The sequence below is a fragment of the Triturus cristatus genome, chromosome 2_2 (assembly GCF_964204655.1).
Source record: "Triturus cristatus chromosome 2_2, aTriCri1.1, whole genome shotgun sequence".
Taxonomy (NCBI): Eukaryota; Metazoa; Chordata; class Amphibia; order Caudata; family Salamandridae; genus Triturus; species Triturus cristatus.
In genome coordinates, this window is record NC_140582.1 from 948,970,277 (window position 1) to 948,993,290 (window position 23,014).

The window sequence follows — 23,014 nt, forward strand, 5'->3', positions numbered from 1 at the left end:
CTTATGACAAACAATAAACCAAGCACAAGGATTAACTACATATAGTCACAGATAATAGACAAATGGAAGACAGCTAAAGCAATACAGATTTCGACACAAGAAGTACACAATTAAACCATATTGATTACTGTAGATTAAGCTTTATGTGACGTACATCTCTTAAATACAAATCTACTGGTGTAGCGAAAATGTAGGGAAAGATAAGCATAGTGCCACTACTTACATAAACTGATAACAATATAGGTTTGGAGTAGCCTAAAATGTGTTTTTAGAATGTTCTGCCATGGACGAAGCAAATATGAGGGTGCTTTTTATTCATTTTGTTCAAGCAAAAGAAGCAATAAATATCATGACAAATGAGATTGGATGGCAGAAGTGTGTAATTATGGTGAGTGATAGTGCATGATGAGGAAATTATGTCACTGTATATTCCCTTGGTACAATGTGCTATGCTTGTGCTTACTTCCACCTTCAAATCAAGTCAAGAAAGCAGCCATCACAGCCCGCATCAACACCGCTGCTAACCACACAAAGGAACTCTTCAAAATAGTCAAGGAATTCTCCAACCCAACAGCCACAGAGAACACCATCCATCCCTACCAAGAACTCTACGACAGCCTCTCGGACTAGTTCCACAGCAATATTGCCACCATCAACAACTTCGACCCACTGCTATCAACCTCAGCAACCTCAACCATCAAGCCCACATCAGCTGAATGACCACCACCTGGTCTCCGCTCACCATTCAAACCACCATGGCCATCATGTCCTCCATACTCTCCAGGGTGCCCACGGACCCCTGCCCGATTGACTATTCAAACTCTAAACCAACGCAATCAGCACGGAACTCACCAGCATCAGCAACACCTCCATCCACCCAGCAGGCTTCCCAGACAAATGATAAGACGCATAGGACAGACCCTCCTAAAGAAACCCTCCACCGACACAAGTGATCTAAAAAATTATTGATCGATCTCCCTGCTCCCCTACCCGGCACTCGAGATAGCCATCAACCAATAAATCACCGAGTCTCTGGAACGAAATCATCTACTGGGTGCCTCACAATCAGGATTCCATGCCAACAACAGCACTAAGACTGCCCGCATCAGTACCTCAGATGACATTAGAACTCTCCTCGACCGTGAGAAACTGTGGCTTTCATCCTCCTCGACCTCTCTGCTGCGTTTGGCACCATCTCCCACTACACCCTCTTTGACAGACTCCACAACATCAGCATACAGAAAAACACCATTAAGTGGATCACCTCTTTTCTCACAGGATGCACATACATCCTCCAACTGCTTTGCTCCACCTCCGAACCCAAGGACATCATATGTTGCGTACCCCAAGTATCATCCGTATAGGACCACAGTTGGTGGCCAAGACAACTCGGACCAACACCCAGACCAACAAACCACGCATGCAACCTGGACATCATCCGCGACAGTGAACCGACCATGAAACAACAAGTCAACGCAGGCACTTCCTCCTGCTTCCACACCCTCTGCATGCACTGCGCAACATTGAGATGGATCCCAGTCAACACCAGAAAGACCGTCACTCAGGCCTCCATAACCAGCCACCTAGACTATGGCAATGCTCTCTATGCCACCATTCCACCCAGCTCCTCTGAAGACTCCAGACTATACAGAATACTGCAGGCACACTCATCCTGGTCCTCCCCAAACAAACCAACATCACCCCCACCTCAGACACCTCCACTGGCTCACCAGCCAGAAGAGATGGCATTTCAAGATCCTCATGCATGCCTACAAAGCTTTACATGATCAAGGACCATCCTACATCAATGTTTGACTGACCTTTCCACATACCCACAAGACACCTGTGCTCCTCCTCACTTGCCTGCAAGCACACCTTCCACATCTGTTATAGCCGTAGCGGGCCGCTCCTTCTCCTACATTGCGGCCAAGACCTGGAACGACCTGCCACTCCACCTCCGAATGGCACCTTCCCTGGTAGACTTCAGAAAGAAACTCAAAACCTGGCTTTTCAACTGAGACATACTACCCTCAGCGTCCAGATACCCTTAGGGGTAATAGTGCTGTGCTGTATGAATGCTGACTGAGTGTTTGATTGATAGATTGACTGAAAAAAACAGGGTCAGTAGTTGTAGTAATAAGTTAGGCAATAATACGTTTAAAAACTGCTAAATTGTACGAGGAAGCGAGGAAATAATAATGATGATAATAATAATAATATGTGCAATATAGAATCCCTGCTGAACATTATAAGAATATTATACTCCAGTGAGGAGCAGCATGAGAAGATTGGCAAATGTAGCTGCAGATGGAGTTGTTCATAGGTCATGGTACTCCAAAGTGACTTTAGCCTCTTGAAATATGGCAGAGGGTATTTTATTTCTTAGACTCGCACACCATCACCCTTCCCAGAAACAAGTTAAATCCTAGACATAAAGAATAAAAGCAGAATCTGTTGTGCAAAATTAAACGTGCAAAAAAAGCATTTAGGAATGTATTGCAAAAATTATGTTAGAATCCCTTTAAAGTAAGTTACATTAAAAACTGCTATACCTCAGAATGCGTAGAAACATGCAGAGAGATTATATTTTACTGCATTTTGTCATAAACACCCCTGCTGATCGCTGTTCGTTTCAGAAAAACAGATCAGAAGAACCGGTTTTAATTTTTGTTGTTAAAAAAGCAGCCGTGATTACGCGCTCTGACACGTTCATTGTTTTGAACAAAAAGCAGTCAACGAAACCTGTATAATTTGTGGCTGTGGACGTTAAACAGGAAACCTCTTGTTAACGCTGCTGGCAAAGTGGCACATCCTGTCATAGAACATAATTCAAAATATTTCTCATGCATTCTAAGGGTAAACAGGATATAAACGACGCGTGGAACATAATGTGAAAAAAGCGGCTCCTTGTGGGACCTCGTTAATATTGTGTTCAGATCCAACTTCCCACAGACAGGGTTCAGAGTGCGCTAATGTGTCTAAAGAGAAACCATTTTTAATATTGGCTGTCTGGGGATGTGCAGTAGTGTCTGGTGTTTGCATAATGCCATTTTGAATTTTCAGATGTAGTCTGATATGCAGCATTGAAACTCTAATGTAACGCGTGTGGAATTGCAATTGGATGTCACACAGTCCCACATCAATTTAGTTTCTTCCAAGATGTGCAACAGTCAGAGCTTGTTTGATACATATGCATGACAATGGGCCACAATGGATGTCTTTTACTTCCGTTCATTTGTTATGCAAAAAGAACACCTGTCAAATAAGAGTAGAATATGTAGAATCTACGCTTATGAACGATGTGGTGTAAGCTAGGGAAAAGGAAAGGACTTATCACTCTTGCTGTGAGGCAAAAAACACAGTTATCCCATTGTGCACCCTGGCTTTGGTTCTGGTTATAAGTCTTCTTGCCTAAATGGTCCATTTACAAGAGAACATGCATGAGATTAATTCATGAAAATGTATGAACAGGTTCTAGACATAGTCAGTTGTTTTTTACTGGTGGCTGCATAATTTTGAAATTAGGTGCATTATCGTGATAGGCAGAAGAAGGTTAGCATAGGGGAAAAAACATGCAATTTTGCAATGATCTTACTTACAGGCTTACAGACAGGCTTGGTTGCTCTCTTTCGAAATCGCATTTTCTGCTTCTCCAAGAACTTAAGTTCAAATGAAACACCTGCAGGGGCATATTTACAAGCTGCTTTTGACACAGGAATGTCACTTTTTCTGACGCTCCTGTGGTGTAGCGTCATTTCACATTTTTACAAGGTAGCGCTAAGCCACTTATTGTGGCTGAACGGCACCTTGTAAATATGCCCCTTTCCGCCGCAGTCTGCTCTGGCAAAGCGGCAGGCAATGGATGTTGCACTGGGTGCTCAACTGCAACACCCATTGATTTTTGACACTGTCCCCACTTTTACAAGGCTTGGGCAGCACCAAAAACTATGGCCAGGTAATATCTGGTCTTAGAATGGCGATGCGAGGACAAAAAATTAATTTCTCCTCGATTTTTGCTCTTTGCACAGAAAGAGCAAATTGCCATTATTGATCAAATATATGCAGAAAAGTGCCCCTTCCAGCACATAAACAATCGCCCCTGCAGTGCAGGCACCCTTGCAACATCGTGCAAGGGTGCCTGCGCTAGCGCCAGGCAGCTTTTTTTAGCACTAGCGCTAGAGGAAACGTTGAGGTGTGCCGTATATGTGTAAATACGGTGCATCTCTACGTTTTTAAAATGTGGCAATGCGGCGTTGCCAAATTTGGTGTAGCACATTGGTGCAACGTTTTTTTAGTAAATATGCCCACTGTCTTTTTGCTTCGCTACATGGGCCTAACTTGGGAATATATACACAAAGGCTAACTAAAACAAATTCACAAGCTTTGCACCAGTAATTAAGCAACATTGTACCAGTGACTAATTATTCTTGCATTAGTTTTTCCAACAACTGCCCAACACGCAGTATAGTTTCCAGTTGGTGTAAATGCGGTCTTGCTTAGCTACCAAAGGAATACAATGATTCAAATTTGACTTATATCCGAAGGATGCGCAAATATGTTTGTAGTGAGTATATTTACTTTCTAAACCAGGCTTCTTCAACTAGTAGCTTGTGAGCTACTACAAGCTCTCCAGTTACCAGTAAGTAGCTGTCTTTTGTGCAGCTACTTACTACATTATAAGATTCTGCTTAGTTGATTTATTATATTTATACCAAAATTGAAAAGAGTGTAATCAAGACAAAAATGCGTGCATTTTGATCTCATAATTTGATTTTTGGAGAACAATGGTTGAATTTCCCACATATATTTTTAACTGACATTTCAGTGATAAATCATGCAGCATTGGGGAGAATGATTACTAATATTAATACTTTGGTGCCCGATGCATTGCAGCTCTGGCTGTTATGTATTAACTACGTACATGAATTCCACACTGACAAAGCCTTTTTTACCGCTGGCAAACATGCTTGATGAACTGAGTTGATCACTGCTGGTAATCTTGCAAATGGTGTCCACTAATGTAATATTTTCTAATGTGTTCAATATTACAACTCTAACAATATTAGTAGCTCAAATGATTTTCTATGAACGTAAGTAGCTTTTATTACAGAAAGAGTTGGAGACCCCTGCACTAAACTATATTCTTTGAACCACTCACAGTGGAAAACATGTTATGTCCAATCCCAAATGAGAATGGTAGAAAGGGTGAGCTAGTCATAATCATTAGCACACTGGGACGCGCATCCAAAATAATAACTTTTTTTGATATGGCGCTTGCTACTACACATTCTTTCCATTCTGTCACTGATAACCAACTCATTGTTATCAACATTGCCATCTTAGACAGCCTAATCCTGTGCAATACATATTTTGAGGCTCCTTTTTCAGCACTGCTTTGAATTTATGACCCAATTTCTGCTAATGTAGTTCCTCATGATGCCTTACTTTATTGAATTTTATGTTAAACCTTTGAGAAATGTGGCTCGCTAAAACTACTGAATGCGTAAACTGCCTGGCTACTACCAGCCGACTAATACCAAGGAAAGCTCTAGAAGGCATTAATAACGGAAAGATGTAGTAAGGCTGAGTTGACGCGCTTACAGCCGAACGGGGAAACGGACTTCTGCTTCTTGCCTATTTTTGATTCCTGACATTGCCGTGAGGGGAACGGCTCCTGTGTTCACTGTGTCATCGCTACTCCTGCTGCGAGGGTAACGGCTGAAGGGCTGAACTACCATCCCCAGTAGGCAGTGGGAGTCGCTTGCTGGGGACGTCATCGTAGCGCCCGGAGGTGCTTATCAGCTGAGCAGCTCACCCGCAGCGCGGGACGCGCTTACAGCCGAACGGGGAACGGACTTCTGCTCCTTGCCTATTTTTGATTCCTGACATTGCCGTGAGGGGAACGGCTCCTGCGTTCACTGTGTCATCGCTACTCCTGCTGCGAGGGTAACGGCTGAAGGGCTAAACTACCATCCCCAGCAGGCAGTGGGAGCTGCTTGCTGGGGACGTCATCGTCGCGCCCGGTGGTGCTTATCAGCTGAGCAGCTCACCTGCAGTGCGGGACGCGCGCGGGGGTGCCCTTGCGGCGCCCGGTCCAAGGGCGGGCCCGTCCGCGCCCGTCTGAGGCCAACTGAGGCCGGGCTGGGCCACCCCCTTAAGAACTTGGTTGCGGATTCATCATAAGACGCTAACGGTAACAGCTGTGGTATTGACATTGTCATAATACGTTATACTTCTGCAACTATACTTTGTCCATCATGATTAAGAGGAAAACAGGACAGGGTGCGGCAGGAACTCTCGACGCTTTTTTACAGAGGGCAGAATCTGTCCTAATTAAGGAGATCCAACTTACAGAACGCAGTCTATCACTTGAACCTCTCCCTTCCCAAAATAGACTTTCCCTGACACCATCACTAGTTGAATCTAATTTAACGACCACTCATGAGGCAGATTCTTTTCATGCTAGTTCGTCACTTCAACAAGACCCAGACTATGTGATAGAAGATTCTCCTTCTATTCCCTCGTCTAGCATTGATCAAAGCCCTGCTAGGCCCAAAGTTATTACTAGAGGTCAGAAAGCCAAAGCAAGTATAACTCACACGGCTGATCCCCCAAAAAATAGAAAGAGTCGTGGTCCATGTAAACAGAATAAACCTGTGCAAAAAACAAATGGGAAGAAATTGAGAACCCCTGTAGATCCAAGTGGACATAATGAAGGCCCCTCAAGCGCCATTAACATCATCCCTCTTACTACGACTGGAAAGATTGTGGATAGCAATCTTGAGGAGAATTTTTGGGGTAAACTGGAGACAATGATAACAGTATTACTGGATCCAATCTTACAAAAAATATCAATGGTGGAAACCAGGCTTGCCAAGGTGGAAGAGCTGGTAAGCTGTAAACCATTGGTCTCCCCTGCCACTAACCCTAAGTTCAATTCAGCCCCGCCAAATAATAGGGTAAAGAGTAGCGAGTATGGCCAAGTTGTGAGTTTCCCTGAACTTAGACAAGTGCAAGTTAGGAGTCCTTCTGGTGATAATATTCCTAGTACTTCACGCAACTCTATTCAACCCAGACATCTTCCCAAAACATGTCACTCAATCCCAGAACCTAGCAATGCAGCCAACTTAGAAAGTGGCGCATTAGGTGCTAGGCAGCCAGGACAAAATGAAGTTAATGACTCTGAGAGAGGTGCTAAATTACCCGATCACCGAGATAGGCCCACGAATTCCCCACAAAACTTAAACTTGCCCCCTGAAGCAACCCTGTATACGATTATTCTGACAAACGTACCACCCTTACCAAATAACACCTTCGAACATTGGTCGACTCTGAGGAATAAGTCTTTATACTTCCTCGGCCTAAGGACCGGCATTACTAACTTTCTTTTTTCTGAATTTAAAATGGTAAGGAGAATAGGGTGGGTGGGCACCTCGGTAAAAACTTCAAGTGTCGATTGCGCTGTGTTAACCTTTGGTTCGACATCTTTGGTGCACGAAATTCTGGACGGGGGAAGTACTGGGTATTTTAACCCTAACGACATCAATATTCTCCCCCTTGGTTACTTTTATCAACCACTGAAACACTTTAATTTTTGCTGGCCACCACTCGAAGGAGGTGATTATAGAGGGAATAGAGAGTCTAGATTCTGGATTCCCGTGAGTAACCGATTTGATGCATTGAACCAGCTGGAAGACGTTGACTGACTGGCTCCGGGGCCTTATCCTCAATCCAACTTGGAACTTGATTCCCCTGAACGTAAGAGCAAGTTTGGATTAATTAGAGTAGGAAATACCAACCCTTTTATTCCCCCTAATGGCTGTCAAAGGGAAGAGGATCTGGGAAGATAGCTTTAATCACGAATATACTTCCTAACCCTGTGGATAGCTTAAATGTACCACAGCTACCCCACGACGCAGTCGAGGACCTATTAGGGCTAGTAACCCCCACACCTGCCTCTGATGGTGATAAATATGCCCTCTGTCATATCGCATCATGGAATGTGGCTGGCATTCGGTCAAAGCTAAGTAATCACTTGTGGTGGTATTTTGTCCTAAAAGTTGACATTTTGGGGCATATGCATCACCCAAACGAATACCGATTCCTTAATAGCGAAAAATAAGGAATCGCCATTAAGGAATCGGTAATTGGCATGCATCAACAGATTCGGTGAAATTTAGCGATTCCTTAAAAATCGCTAAATTTACCGATTCCTTAATAGCGGGGCACGCAAACGGCCTCACTAGCAAATAGCGAGTTCGGTAATACCGAATTGGCTAATAGCGAGTCCGTTAATACCGAGTTAGCTCTTACCGAATCGGTAATAGCGAAATCGCAAATTGCCGCGTCGCTCCGGGAACGTGCAGATGACATCACCAACCAGGAAATACTGCTGCCCCACCCACATAGCCTCGACAGAGGAGCAGACAGGAGCTGGGAAGAAAGACTGGCTGTGCAGAGTGAGGCCACACCGATTCTGCAAATCACATCAGACATCCATCATGTCGCAGGAAGTGCCATCCAGCGCAGAATCTGCACGCAAGCGCAAGAAGAAGTTTTCGGACAGGGAGCTGGAGTACCTCATCGAGGGAGTGTCCAGCAAACACGACCGCCTCTTTGGCAAGCTGTCCCTCAAGGTGCCTGAGACAGAGAAGCGGCGCATCTGGCTGCGCAGCTGTGAGAGGGTCAATGCGGTTGGCGTCACTACCCGCAGCATCGACGACCTTAAAAAACGGTGGTATGACCTGCGGAAGCGCGCCAAAGAGAGGATTGCTGAGAGGCTCCGGGAGGCTAGAAGGACTGGAGGTGTCACATCTACTGCACCATCCAACACAGCCCTGGAGGACCTTGTGGAAGGGACGATAGAGCGGGAAGCCGTCGTGGGGGTGACCCAGATGGACACGTCCGGCGCAGCCACAAGTGCCCAAGGTAAGATGCATGCCTGTGCCACACCCAGCATAGCGTAAATCCATACCCATGCCCCCAGCCCAATCTCACTGTGTCTGCAGCTCTGGCACAGACAGCTCCACACATGACACTACTGCATCTTGGGAGTTGTAGTCTAGTCAGCCCAGTGTGCATGTACAGGCGTAAATCCAATGAGCATACACCACATCATTTGTACATGGCTGGAGACTGTTCATTTGTTGGACAACAGAGGGACATTAATGGGTACAACACTATGTAGGTGTATTCATCCCACTAATCATGCACTGTTTCACACACAGATGCATCACCTGGGGACTCTGACGACAGCGACCAGCTGATAATTTCGGAGACACCCGTCGAGTCAGACCAGGAGACAGCGCAGGATGGGCACGCATCGCCAACACCTGCCACCCCACCAGCACCACCTCCATCAGCGCCACAATCAACGGCACCAGCACCAGTGCCACAAGCTAAGGCACCAGCACCTGCGCCACTAGCCAAGGCACCAGCAACAGCGCCACAAGCAACGGCACCAGCAAAACAGCCTGCAGCTAGTACAGCCACAATACCGCAGAGGCACAGGCACCAAGTTGCGCCCTTGCAGGAGATGGTAACACCCCCCCCGCAATTGGCACCCAGGCAGCGCACATCCACACCACCTGCTGCACCACCTGGAGGCTCAAGACACGCACGGCGTCACAGGGCCCGTCGCAGTTCCGTCTCCTCAGCAGACCAGGATGTCCCAACAACCTCTGCAATCGAGGAGAGGATGCTGCGTACACAGAGCCTGCAGGGACGACATGTGGCTAGCATTAGCTGCAATATTGTGCGCCTTGCGAGGGAGATGCGCGCCATGACTGCAGCAGTCACCGACATGGGCGCCGCGGTCAGGGACATGGGCAGGCGGTCAGGGACCAGACCACTGCGGTTGCTGATGGCAATGCTCAGCTCAGGGAGGAGGTACGTGAGCTCACCCGTGCCATCAGGGAGGGCCATGAGTCCCAGAGGAGGAGTAACCGGCAGCTAATGTTGCGTTCCGCCGCCGCTACCAAGGCCATACAACGGCACAGCAACAGCACCGCTGTGTTGGCACGCCGCACAGTCTCCCTGCAGGTGGACCTTGGGCACTTCTGCGGGGATGTCGCTAAGTCACTGGGACACATCACCACTGCTGTGGAACAACTTCAGAGCAGCACATGCAGTGCTGCAGCATTGGGAGGGGATGACACAAGTGAGGCTGCCTCCAGTGTCAGCAGCGTGTCACTGGCAGAGGCCAGCACCAGGCGCCGCAGTTCGCGTGCCTCCACGGGGACAGGCCGTGGTGAGGCATTGGATGCACCTGAGCGGAGGCTTGGTGTACGTGGCAAGCGCCACTAGACAGTTGGACATGCTGCAGGACCATGGTGGGGCAACCATGGCCATCCAATTATTGTGTTTGCACAGGCCTGACTTTAAGGCACCTTTTATTTACATGAATGCAATCGGAGCATGATTTACAATGCTAGTTCTGTTGCACAATCCTCAGTGCTACTGTGCATTAAACAGTTGCACCCAAAACCAACTTGTAATGTCTCATTTTACCCAGGGTCAAAAATGATTTTGCATTATGTATGTCCGCCTCCTATGGCCCTCTGCTGTGTTTGGGATGTGTGCCTGTCGTCGTTGGGCGGGTGGTTGGTCAGCCCGGTGGTCGTCATCCCTGTCCACCTCCATGGGTATCCCCCTTCTGGTGGCAATGTTGTGCAGCATTGCACATACAGCAATTATCCGACAGCATGTTTCTGGTTGGTATAGCATGGCGCCGCCAGTCTTGTGGAGGATACGGAAGCGGCTCTTGAGAATCCCAAAAGTCCGCTCTATCACATTCCTCGTGCTGATGTGTGCAGCGTTGTAGCGATGTTCCTGCGGGGTTGCTGGATTTAGGTATGGGGTGAGTATGTATTCCCGCAGGGCGTAAGCACTGTCACCTAGAAGATAGAAGCATAGACTTAGCATTGGTGATGTACATGCATGTGTGGTGTTGGTGTGGGGAAGCGTATTTCTACGTACCTAGCAGGAGTCCCTCTCCAAATTCTCCATTGATTAGTCGCCTGTGCATTCCACTGTTGCGGAAGATGTATGAGTCGTGTGTGCTCCCTGGGAATTGTGCCACTAGGTCCGTTATGATGTTGTTGGCATCGCACACAACCTGCACGTTGATCGAGTGGTATGACTTGCGGTACCGGAATAGGTACTCATTTGCTGACGGAGGACATATGGGGATATGCGTGCAGTCGATGCATCCAATCACATGTGGGAATTGTGCCACCTGGTAGAAAGCCTGTTTGGTGCGGTCCAACTGCTGTGGGGTTGTGGGGAAGCTGATGTGTGTGTGGAGCATTGTCAGCATGGCATCTAGGAATTTCTTGAAGAAGCGTGACAGTGCGCTTTGCGAAACACCTCCGGCCACCGCAATTACCCCCTGGAAACTCCCTGAGGCCAGTAGGTGCAGGCTGCATAGGACCTGAACGTGCGCAGGGATAGCATTTGTCCGGTGTGTCTGGTGCTGCAGTAATGGTTCCAGGTCTGCAATCAGGCGCATGATCATAGCGCGATTGAGGCGATACTTCTGGTACACCTCGTCCTCATTCTGCCCCAGCAAGGTTATGCGCAGTCTGAAAACTCGCTCCTGGACCCTTCTCCTGCGCTGTCCTGCTGCATTGATCCGCATCCTCCTTGCAAGCACGTAGAGGGCAGCCATTTTGTGGGAGCCAACAGGGTCTCCTGGGCCACATTTAAGTGTTTAGTGATTGCCTCAATCATTTGCACATGTTGGAAGATTTTAGCCTCATCTTTTTTTTTTTTTGTAACTTTACCTCCAGGTTTTGATTCCCCTTATTTAGCTCTTGCAAAATAGCGATTTTTGGGATTTTCGGTAATAGCGAGTTTTGTTGCATTGGGGTGCGATTCGTTATTTGCTATTGGCACTTTCCGGGAGCTAATAGTGATTTCGGTAATTGCTAATTCGGTATATAGCGATTCGGTAAATTAGCATTTTGGGTATTAGCGATTCGGTATGTTCGAGGTTATTTATTTTGCGATTCGTTATTTGCTCAGGTTTTGGGTTGATGCATTAGGATTGGGTATTTTTCACGCAATACCGGGAGCTATTAACGATTCGGTATTTTACCGACTGGATTTTGGCTTGATGCATAAGGGTGTAAGTGTGCTAACGACCACTATTTTCAAATACTTACATTGGACATTGATGCAAAACATTGCCTAGTTTTAACCAATTTTTACAATAATATTCCCCAAGCCGAAGTAGGAACTGTTATTAAGAATATTACAACCCGATTGAAATCCATCAGCAGAAGTAAGGCGAAAGAAATTATAATGCTATTGGCAGGTGATTTTAATTGCGCGCTATGTCCCAATGCTGGGGATAATCTATGCGGGTTTCCAATTGAAGAGGGGGTATGCTCATCTCATTTCTGGCATTCTGCCCTAGGGGAAAAACTAAATGAATTGATTATTTCTCTTGACTTGGGATTTGTAAATGATTTGTGTCCAACACCTGTCTCTATGCCTTGGACTTTCAACGGTAGGGGTTTATTCTCCACCATAGATTATGTTTTAATGTCAAGTAATCACGAGTAGAGTCTTCACTCATTTCACGTCTCAGATATCTCCCTTAGTGACCACTTCCCTTTGTGCCTGTCAATAAAGTTAATGTCAGATAAAATGGTTAAATTTAGCACAAACGACCAATTGCTAGAAAATATAGTTATTGGGAGTACAAATGGTTTTTCTTTGCGCTGGTCTATGGTAGACCAAGCAGCAACAATCAAGTCAGTGGTGGACAGATGTAAATCTGCCATCGAGACCTGTTTGTCTGAAACAGCCGCCCCAGACAAGATTCTTGCCTCTTTCCTGGTGATATCGCAAACCATAAAAGAATCCCTGCTCAGACGCATAAACAGTAAAAAACATGTGAGTGGACCTAAAAAGGGAGTTACATAAATCCCCTAGGAATTTGACTGATTTGAGGATCGCTAGATGGGAATATAAACAAGCAATTAAGGCAAGGAAAAATACCTTGAAGAAGGAGGCATGGAAGGCATTACATACGGCTTCATTGGCGAATGATAGTTCGGCTTTTTTGGAAGGCTGTTAAAACACCTTTTCTTTCACCTAAGGCTGGCCCTACCATTGAAATAGCAATTAGTGAGGATCACTGGATTGAGCATTTTTCAAGAGTATATAATGGCGAGGGAATATTTGATAAGACGGGTAGTAATGATCAGGAGGATTATAACTTTAATTTACCCCATCACGACTCTGGATTGTCGTTTACTCTAGATGAAGTAGAGAGGGCACTATCCAGAACTCAGGGAGGGAAGGCCCCCGGGCCGGATGGGGTTCCTGTGGATTTGTTTAAAACTAACATTTCTCTATGGGGGCCCATCATAGCCCAGGTGATTACAGCTAGCTGTAGTACCTCTTTTTTACCTACCTGGGTAGAATCTACTATTGTGCCTATTTTTAAAAAGGGGGACTGGCAGGACCGGGGATGCTATAGGCCCATTTCTTTACTCGACACCATTACAAAAGTAACAGGTAGAATAAAATTAGAACGCCTCCAGGATTGGGCGGAGGAAAACTCTGTTCTGTCTGACCTGCAGTACGGTTTTCGTGCTGGGCTTGGAACGACAGAGCAGGGCATAAACCTATCAATCATGGTGGGGAAATACACAAGGGCAAAGCAGGGAAATCTATTTTTAGCTTTTGTGGACCTCACAGCAGCATTTGACTGCATGGTCCACAGCAAACTCTGGCTTATTTTAGAGGATATGGGGGTTGATGTTCAGATTATTTATTTTCTTAAGCGTTTTTATTGTGATGACAAGGCAAGTGTGTGATGTGGATTGAAGGGCGAATGTTCGGCTACATTTCCAATTAAGAGCGGAGTCAGACAAGGTTGTGTTCTGGCCCCTTTTCTTTTTAACCTTTATATTAATGGGCTGGGGAATGCCCTTCTTAAAGACAATAAAGATTTTCCACAAGCGGGAGGACGTCTAATACCAGCGCTTCTATATGCTGATGACGCAGTGTTGATGTCCCGCACACAGGTTGGCCTTCAGAGAGTGTTAGAGAGCTTCTTTCTTTTCATGAAAAATCTTGGCTTGAGAGTAAACTCCTCTAAGACATTCATTATGCATTGTGGCCCTAGCATTAACCCCTTCAGTGCCCATGACGAGCTGGACTCGTCATGGGCTGCGGTGGCGCTGTGCCCATGATGAGTCCAGCTCATCATGAACTCCGCCCGCTAATGGAAGGCGCGGCACTGGGCGGGGAAAGGGGCGGGCATGCAAGGGGCTAAGAAACCCAAAGACATGTTTGTTGCAGGGCAGAAGATTGGGGCAACTAAAGAGTTCCCATACTTGGGAATTCTTTTTGCACACAACGATACCTGGGACAAGCAGCCCTAACCACCTTAGCTAGAAAGCTGGGAAAGACCACCCGAGGAGCTTATCAAGATTTACAAGGCAAAGTGTGTCTCATCTGTTTTATATGGGGCAGGTGTCTGGGGGTTTACCGATTCGCTCGCAATCCAACGCATAGAAAACTCTTTTTATAAGATATATTTTATCAGTTCCGAATAGCACTTCATCATATATATGCCATGCGGAGTTGAGGCTCTCTTTCATTTCTAATTTAATAAAGCTAGAGCCTCTTCTTCTTTGGCATAGGCTATGGACTAAAGAAGAGGCCAAGCTAAACAGGGATATATTATTAGATGTGTTAAAATTGGAAGGGGCATTGAAAATCCCATGAATAAAATATGTCTGTAACACTCTAAAAGATCTTGGTCATTTAAAGTATTTTACGAACCCTCTATCTATTCGACAAATACCAAGGAATAACCTGAGAAAAGAGGGTCTTTTGCTGTTGGATTCCAACAGAGTGTCGTCTGAAATTTTAAAACCTACCGTACTTCATAACCAGATGATTTTAGCTACTTTTAACATTTAGCCCTATTTAATCTCTGTACCCGGAGTTTATGATAGATTTTTATTAACTAGATTCAGACTAGGAATATTTTATAGACTAGTTACCTTGCCTACAAAGAACGATTGGTCTCAACATCTCCCTCTTTGCCCTTGTGATAATAACTCTAATCAATCTATGATCCATGTAATGTTATTTTGTAAATTTTATATCCATCTGAGGAAATTGTATTTGGTACCAGTTTTAAAAATGTTTGGGCTCCGCCAATGTCGACCTGCTTTACTTGCATTATAACAGCTTGATAATGCGCACATTACTTTTAGAATAGCAATTTATTTGAAGCAAGTCTTGAGACATAGGAACTGTTTGCTCACTTAATCCCTTCTTTGGATACAGCACACGTGAGTTTAATCATGTTTTTAATCCTACAATGTATTTATATTGAAATTATATTTATATTATTTTAGGCTATGAAATGAGGTGTTTTTTATATTGGTATGATATTTTTAATGCTATAAATTATGCATAGTTGTGTTTTTCTATGTGCTTTTATGATTGTCTTATGTAGCAATCGAATAAAGCTTATTGAATTGAATTGAATTGAGTTGGTCGACCTTTAGTGGGTTGGTTCATTGTACTAAAATAAGACCTGTGCACATAATGCTTGAAAATGCAGCTGTAACCAAAAGTTAATGCCCCTTTCCAATTGCCATTCTTGCAACAATAGAACAAACTAAAACACTGATCCAAGGATTTTAACAATTCCAGATTGTGAAATCTGAATTCTCCGATCTTAATTCTCATCTGCTGCCTTGTCTCTAATCTTGTCTTTCTGTGTGTAATTGCCTAGGGAGACAGTGACCTCAGGCTCTGCTGAGTGGGAGAAATGGAAAAGGGCAAGGGACATGGAAAGGAGTGGGATATAAAAGGGTTGATGTCACAAGAGAGCATAAGTAGAGAGAGGAAGATATTGGAGAAAGTGATGAGGTAAAGAGACTGGGAACATAGTGAGAGTAATGAGGTAAAGAGAGAAAGATGAGGTAGCCAGAAAGAAAGACACAGTGGTCTATTCAAAAAGTGCATTTTGGAGTATATTAATAGTACCACAATCGTAATACTAATGTATTAAAAAATGCTGTCACTAACCTGCTTGCGGAGTTCTGAAACGCCACCTCGTCTATCTTTTCTGTGCAGAGATCTCCAACCTGATGCATAGGTATACTTCTCAGTAGTAAATGTGGAAGGGACAAGGGGGTGAGGCTGGGAAATGCAGAACGTTTATGAATAAATGGAAGGGGTTTAGGGATAACTGAGAAAAGGTTTAGAGATGTTAAGGGAAGGGGATAGGGAGGGACATGCACTCACCCATAAAACTCATTGGTATTCACCAACTGCACTTCTATAGTTAGTACAGCAGAAATGACCTACAACAGCAAAAATACCTAAAACAGTAGTAAATGCACTGCATCTCAGAGCTGGAGTAAATCCAGCACTGTTCATATCCTATCACAGGTTCTGCAACTCCCTACCATGGAAAATAATGACGTTACCTGACTAAAATAAAACCCCATAGGAAATCATTTTTAAATAAATTAACAATTTTTTAAAAGTATTTATACCATTATTTTGATGTTGAATAAATTATACGAAAAGAAGATTTTATTTTCAAAATAATTTAGAAACATTTTTTACTATTTAAAATTCAATGTAACTTCAATTATTTAAAAAATACTTAAATTATTTGTATAAATAATGTTTAGTAAGTCTTATAGATAATAAATAAATATAAACATTTTACTTTAGATGTGTTTAACTTTTTTGAAAATCTTTTAAAAAAAAAATGTTTAGAGTAATGCACTTAAATGTATTAAAAATGTAATTTAAAATTAAGTTATCGGTGCTGTAAAATTAAAACGTTTATCCTACATAAAAAAAATACATGCAGAACATTCACATTTAAAGTACAAAAAACTTTAATTATGTTTTTAAAACGTTAATTAATTTTGATTGATTTCCCTATACTTTATATTAGGGAGATCTCCCGTGGTGCTGAACCCATAGTTTTTTTCTAGCTCCAGGAACACAGCAAGTTCTATGTACAAAGTATATTGCAATAAGGGACAAAAAGCAGTAGCAGTCAGAGTGCACAACAAAATAAAAATAATGCTGTATAATAGTCAGGGATTTCATATCCCTTATGACATGTTACAGTTTTTATCGAAAAAGTTGGTGTGGCCTTTCCCAATGGTGGTGTCAAAGACATTTTTGTGCTGGATCCACAGCCCTACACCCCGTGGTTTTCTTCTTGCATCTCCTTTGGTGATAAACCCACATTTGTAGCCCAACTTCAAGATCACAGCTAGTTCAAACTGCAGTGCAATTGGAAACAACAAGCAGTAGCAGGTAGAATGGACAGCAAGATAAAATGAGCACCCCAGAAGGGTTAAAATTCATCCTTTTGAATATTTTTTCTTTTTTCCCATTTTTGTAACATTCTTCCTCCTATATTTTTTTCCTTCATTTTTTTCATTTTTCTTTTCATCTTCCTAAACTTCATTCTTATTTTTCTACCTTTGTTTGAAACTTTCTTCTATTTTCTTTATTCTGCCTGGGCCCCAGCTCCCACTTACCTGGAGTAGTACTCTAACCAGTCTAAGGCCCTTTCTGACCTGGCCTCATTGTCTTAAGGCCCCACCTCATTATGCAGTCCTTCTCTCTCACTCTTTCCTGCTCCTCTCACCCTTACTTCGATCTCTCACTCACTATTGTGCCCTTCTCTTGTTCTTATTCTCTCTCTCTCACTCTTTGTGCCATCTTCCTGTGCCTTTTCATTCTCTCTCTCACACTTTTGCCCATTTTCCTCTGTGCTCCCTTTACTGTGGGACCAATTTCTTTGTCCCCGTCTTTCGCTCTCCACTCTCACTCTCTCTGCCTGCATCCTTTGTGCCCATTTTGCTTTCTTCACTCTCTCTCTCTCTCTTTGTTCTCGGTATCATTTGTGCCAGCTTTCTTTTGTGCCCTTTTTCAGTTGTTTTCCACCCTGCCCCCCGAGACTCTCCCATCTCCTGCACTTTCCCGCCTCCCACCTCCCCCGCTCCTTACCTGCATTTCCCTTGTGTGCCTTCTCCCACCTTTTGCACCTCGCCCTTCCCTAACCCTGCTCTCCAACCCCTGTCCTCCCCCCTCCCAGGACCTATTTAATTGCAGCTACTGCGTAACTGAGCAGAGAGTGTTAGAAGCAGGTGTGCCCTCGCGCAAAAGCAAGCTTGTCTATTGCTGTCTGTGCCTTGACACACATAGCGCCTCGACTACGGTCTGCCCAAACACCACTGCTACACAGTCTCCCCCCTGCAAGCACTCGACATCGGATACTCCCATGACAGCTGCTTTCAAGCTTCACCCTGCTCCATGGCAGGACCTTTCTCATGCACTCACTGCCACTTCACTTGCACCTGCTCTCCCATCCTATTCCTAACCGAGACCTTTCTCGGTCCATGGCCATACCACCGGGGTACAAGAGCTCCCGCTAGGGCAGTCAGAACAAGCCAGGAAGAGGACTTGCCATCATCCACAAGGACTCTATCACCTGTACCACCTTCACCGACGTGAACACAGCTTTCATGGAACATATGCACTTCCAACTTCAAGCTCGCACCCATACCACCATCAAAGGCACCATAGCTTAGCGACCATCGGACAACAAACTACCTTCAGGAATCTCCTCATTGACTCCATCGCCATCAGCTCAAACGACTTCTTCTTACTCGGCGACCTCAGGTTCCATCTCGACTACCCCAAAAATCCCAACTTAAGAGCATAGAGAACCTTGGACACACCCTGCTCGTCCAAGGCCCAACACAAAATGCAGGACACACCCTCAACCCCATCTTCACAGCAAGCAACAAAATTAATTAAGCCACCTCACTCGGCTAACTTGAACAGACATCTCCATGGTCCACTTCTTCATCAACGCACCACAACTCCACGCAGCCAAAATTACTAGCGACCTCAGACCAGCTGGAACAAGATAACAGAAACAGATGATGAACACCCTCAGTGCCCACCATCCAAACCTCATAGGCGACCTGCACTCCAACATTAAAGCCTTCAACAACTGGAACACAAACTGCTCAGACACTCTCACCCTGCTGAAGGTCGTCAGCCAATCAAGAACCAACACATAAGCCAGCTAGTACACTGAAAGCCTTAGAAACTCCAAACAGCACTGCAAACAGCTGGCGAGAAGATGGAGAACCAGCTGTTACTCCAGAAACACAAACAAATCGGCACTAAGAAATTATCACACCCAAATCAACAAGTCTAGAAAAACAGCCCTTGCTCTCAGACTAGAAACCAGCTACTGCAAAGCTCCCTTCAACATCATCACAGAATTCTCCGAACTCCCCCAGCTGACACCAACCCCATCACCTCATCGCAAGACCTGTGCTACAGCCTCTCCAAATTACTTCACATCAAAAATATAAAAATCTAACGCAACTTTGTTGCCAACGTAAGACACAAGATCTCATCAACCAAATGCCTACCGCCACCAAATATGACCACCAGATCACAAACTGGAAACCCCTCGCCCCACTCTGGTGTCCCACTGCCCCCTGATCCACTATATCTACAACCTAGGAGGAACTCTGATCAGCTCCCACCTCACCACCATCAAAAATGCCTCCACCCAGAGCAGAACCTTCCCAGACAGCAGGAAACATGCAGCAATCTCAACTCTCCTGAGAAAAATGACAGCAAACCCAAAATAGATCAGCAACTACAGACCCATTTCACTCCTCTCTTTCCCATCCAAAGTCAGGGAGAAACAACTCTCCAATCATCTTGAACAACACCGCCTCCTAAGACATCTAGAACCAAGAAGCCACCCTCAGCAATGGATGGCATCCGGACCATCATGGACCAAGAGGAAACTGCAGCACTCATAATACTTGACCTCTACACGGGCTTCAATACCATATCCCAGAGCACCCCTTCACAAGACTCCACAAATTCGGAATACTCAGATGGTGGCCTCTTTTCGACAGGATCCAGTGAATCAGCCTCCTACCCTACACTTCTGAACCCAAGAACCTCATCTGCCGAGACCGTCAAGAATCATCAAGGAGCCCCACCCTCTTTAACATCTATATGGCACCTCTCACTCACATCATAAGATCCCATGAAGTGAGCAATGTCTCCTATACAGACGACACTCAGCTCATCCTCTCCCTCACAGACAAGAACCGCACCCCAAGGACTAACATCACCACCTACATGTCAAAAATAGCAAACTGAAACAAAACTGCCTAAAACTCAACACTGATAAAACAGTAGTCCTTATTTTCAGGAACAAGAGCTCTCCATTGGACTCTTCCTGGTGGCCCACCAACCTGAGACCCAGGTCCACCCCCACTAACCACACTAAAAACCTCAGCATCATCGTGGATAACAGACTCACGATGGTCAAACAGGTGAACTCCATCACCTCATCCTGTTTCTTCATCCTATATATGCTCTGCAAGATATTCAAATGGAACCCCACTGACACCAGACACACAGTCACCCAGGGCTTCATTCCAAGCAGACCAGACTACGGCAACACACTCCACGTCGGCATCATGATTCAGCTCATACAAAGGCCAGATCGCCCAAAACACCTTCTCCACAGTCATCCTCAACATCCCCCACAGCACAAATATCATGCCTCAACTCAGAGAGCTACACTTCTAGTTTGCATCGTTCCTTTTCCTCATTTCATTGTTTATATCATCTCTCTGTATGTATTGCTGCACGTTATGTTACTGCTTCTGTCCTCCTTTGTCTTCCTTTCTTTCCTGCACACTTTCTATTTGTTTGCCCCTTTCATTTCTGTTTTTCTTCCAGATTTACTGATTTCTCCTGAACTCTCTCTCTCTCTCTTTAGGTGACTGTGGCTTCTTTCATATAGCTATCCCCTCACCCCTCCTCTTTCATGCTATCTGGTCATTTATAAAATTCTGTCTAAGATTGTCTCTGACTAAAGTCAAAGGGCCTGATTCACAAAGGTAAAGTAAGACCAAAAGTCTAACGTAGACCAAAAGTCTAACCTTACTACTTTTCGGTATTTACAAAGGTAAGTTAGACTTTTGATCTAAGTTAGATTTTTGGTCTAACTTTACCTTTGTGAATCCGGCCTTAAGTTTAGACCGGGAGTCTAAGAGCCTGATTCACAAAGGTAAAGTTGGACCCAAAGTCAAGCTTAGATCAAAAGTCTAACTTACCTTTGTGAATTCCGAAAAGTAGTAAATTTAGACTTTTGGTCTAACTTTACCTTTGTGAATCAGGCCTAAACAAACTATAAAGAGCACTTCAATAATTTAACTTGATAATCTGATTTTCCTGATTACTTTTACTTGGGGAGTACCCTTTAAAGATTGCGGCTGTGGGCAAATGCCCTCTTTGCCCATGCCTCAGATGGTTCTAGTTATGACACCTATTTTATCAATGACAAAACGATAAAAGTGTCAGCTCGTTGGGGTTCGAAACTGTGACCTGAAGGGTGTTCACACACACTCACATGTACTCACCACTCTGAAGCAAATAACTGACACACTGACTGCCTCGCCTGCCACGTATGTAAACCACATGGTCGCATCCTTTAAAAAGAGAAAAAAAAAGAAAAAAAGTATGTGGCAATAAATGTGATTTAGACAGAAAATGATCTCCTGGTAAACAGTATTACAATGTGAACATCATTTGATTGTGTACAGTATAGGTGTCACTAATACAAATTGAGCAATCAGAAACCATGGAACTGGAAAATTAAGTTGTACTGAACAAGTTAGATATCAAAATGATTTAACTAAACTCCCATTTAAATACTTAAGAGTATCTGATATTCAGGAATTCAGAAAAATGAATGTTTGTCACGTTGCCTCTGCAATTTCAGAAAGGACTGCGTGAAGACAGCGTATGTGTACCAGGAATGTAAAGTATCAGATAGCACAACAGAACTCTAAATAATTAAACCTCACATATATTTCAGACCCCATGTGTAAATCTGATGAGTGTACATTCAGCGAGAGTGCTTCTCATATTGATTGTCCGCTGCTTTCTCTAGGAATGTCCCAGCGGAGTGGTTAACGAGGAGACCTTCAAAGGAATTTATTCTCAGTTCTTTCCACATGGAGGTGAGTACTGTTCTGATGGAATTAGTAGGATTTTATCAAACTGAATTTCAAATGTAGAATGTACTCGCCTCGTTCCATTATTTAAAAAGCGCTTTGACTGATGGAACGGTTTCAAATGTTGTTCTTAAAAGTATTATTAGCTATGTATGCATAAAGTGACAACTTTTGCATTTATTACCACTTTGCATAGGGGAAGGGGGGCATTGATTTGTTCTTCGGTTGTTTTATCATTTTCACAAACATTATTGTAACATACTAAAAGTATTGGAGATAAAATTGCATACTTTGAAAATCAGCACACCGCATAATTAGTCAAATAAATAAATACGATAACATCGGATGTTATGTCACTGTGGGTTTATGCCACAGGTCACCTATTGACTAAGATTGGGCTTAACTAGGTTTTTAAAATGTTTTAACCTGTGGAATTCCTGTGGTGAATTGAAAAGTTCATAGTTACAGAAAAGTTTACATATTATTAAGGGCATGGAGACATGGAATTTACTTTTGAAATCTCGTTTCTGAAAATAATAGCTAAACAAGAATAACTTATATATTTCCCATTAGCCCCAAGAAATAAATTACATATGATCAGAAACAAAAAATTACAATTCAAGATCCCAACAAATGGGTCTTTAGGGCTCCTCCGAGTCTGTGCAACACATCTATTCATACTCAGATATGCATCATCTTATTCAGTATAGAGCCCCATCACCACCAAATGTTTCTGAATCCCTAGGTCAAAATAAAATAATCACAGCAAGACCAGGGACAGATAACAAATGACCACAAATCATCATAACAATCCATCATGTTAATAATACATTGCGACAAGCAACCACCCTGATATCGTAATGGGCTAAACCTAGCCTCACTTCCTTTATATACTCTAAACTTTCCTTTTTTTTTTTAACGCCTTTTTTTCA

General features: G+C 44.0%; 1 protein-coding gene across 1 annotated transcript in view; it reads left to right on the forward strand.

Annotated features, from left to right (window-relative positions):
* KCNIP4 (potassium voltage-gated channel interacting protein 4) overlaps nt 1-23,014 on the forward strand; it is a 618,256-nt gene that overhangs the window by 409,442 nt on the left and 185,800 nt on the right. The window contains exon 3 of the mRNA XM_085643329.1: nt 22,019-22,088. Within this exon, the coding sequence (XP_085499455.1) occupies nt 22,019-22,088 (70 nt within the window). The remainder of the gene's footprint in view (nt 1-22,018; nt 22,089-23,014) is intronic.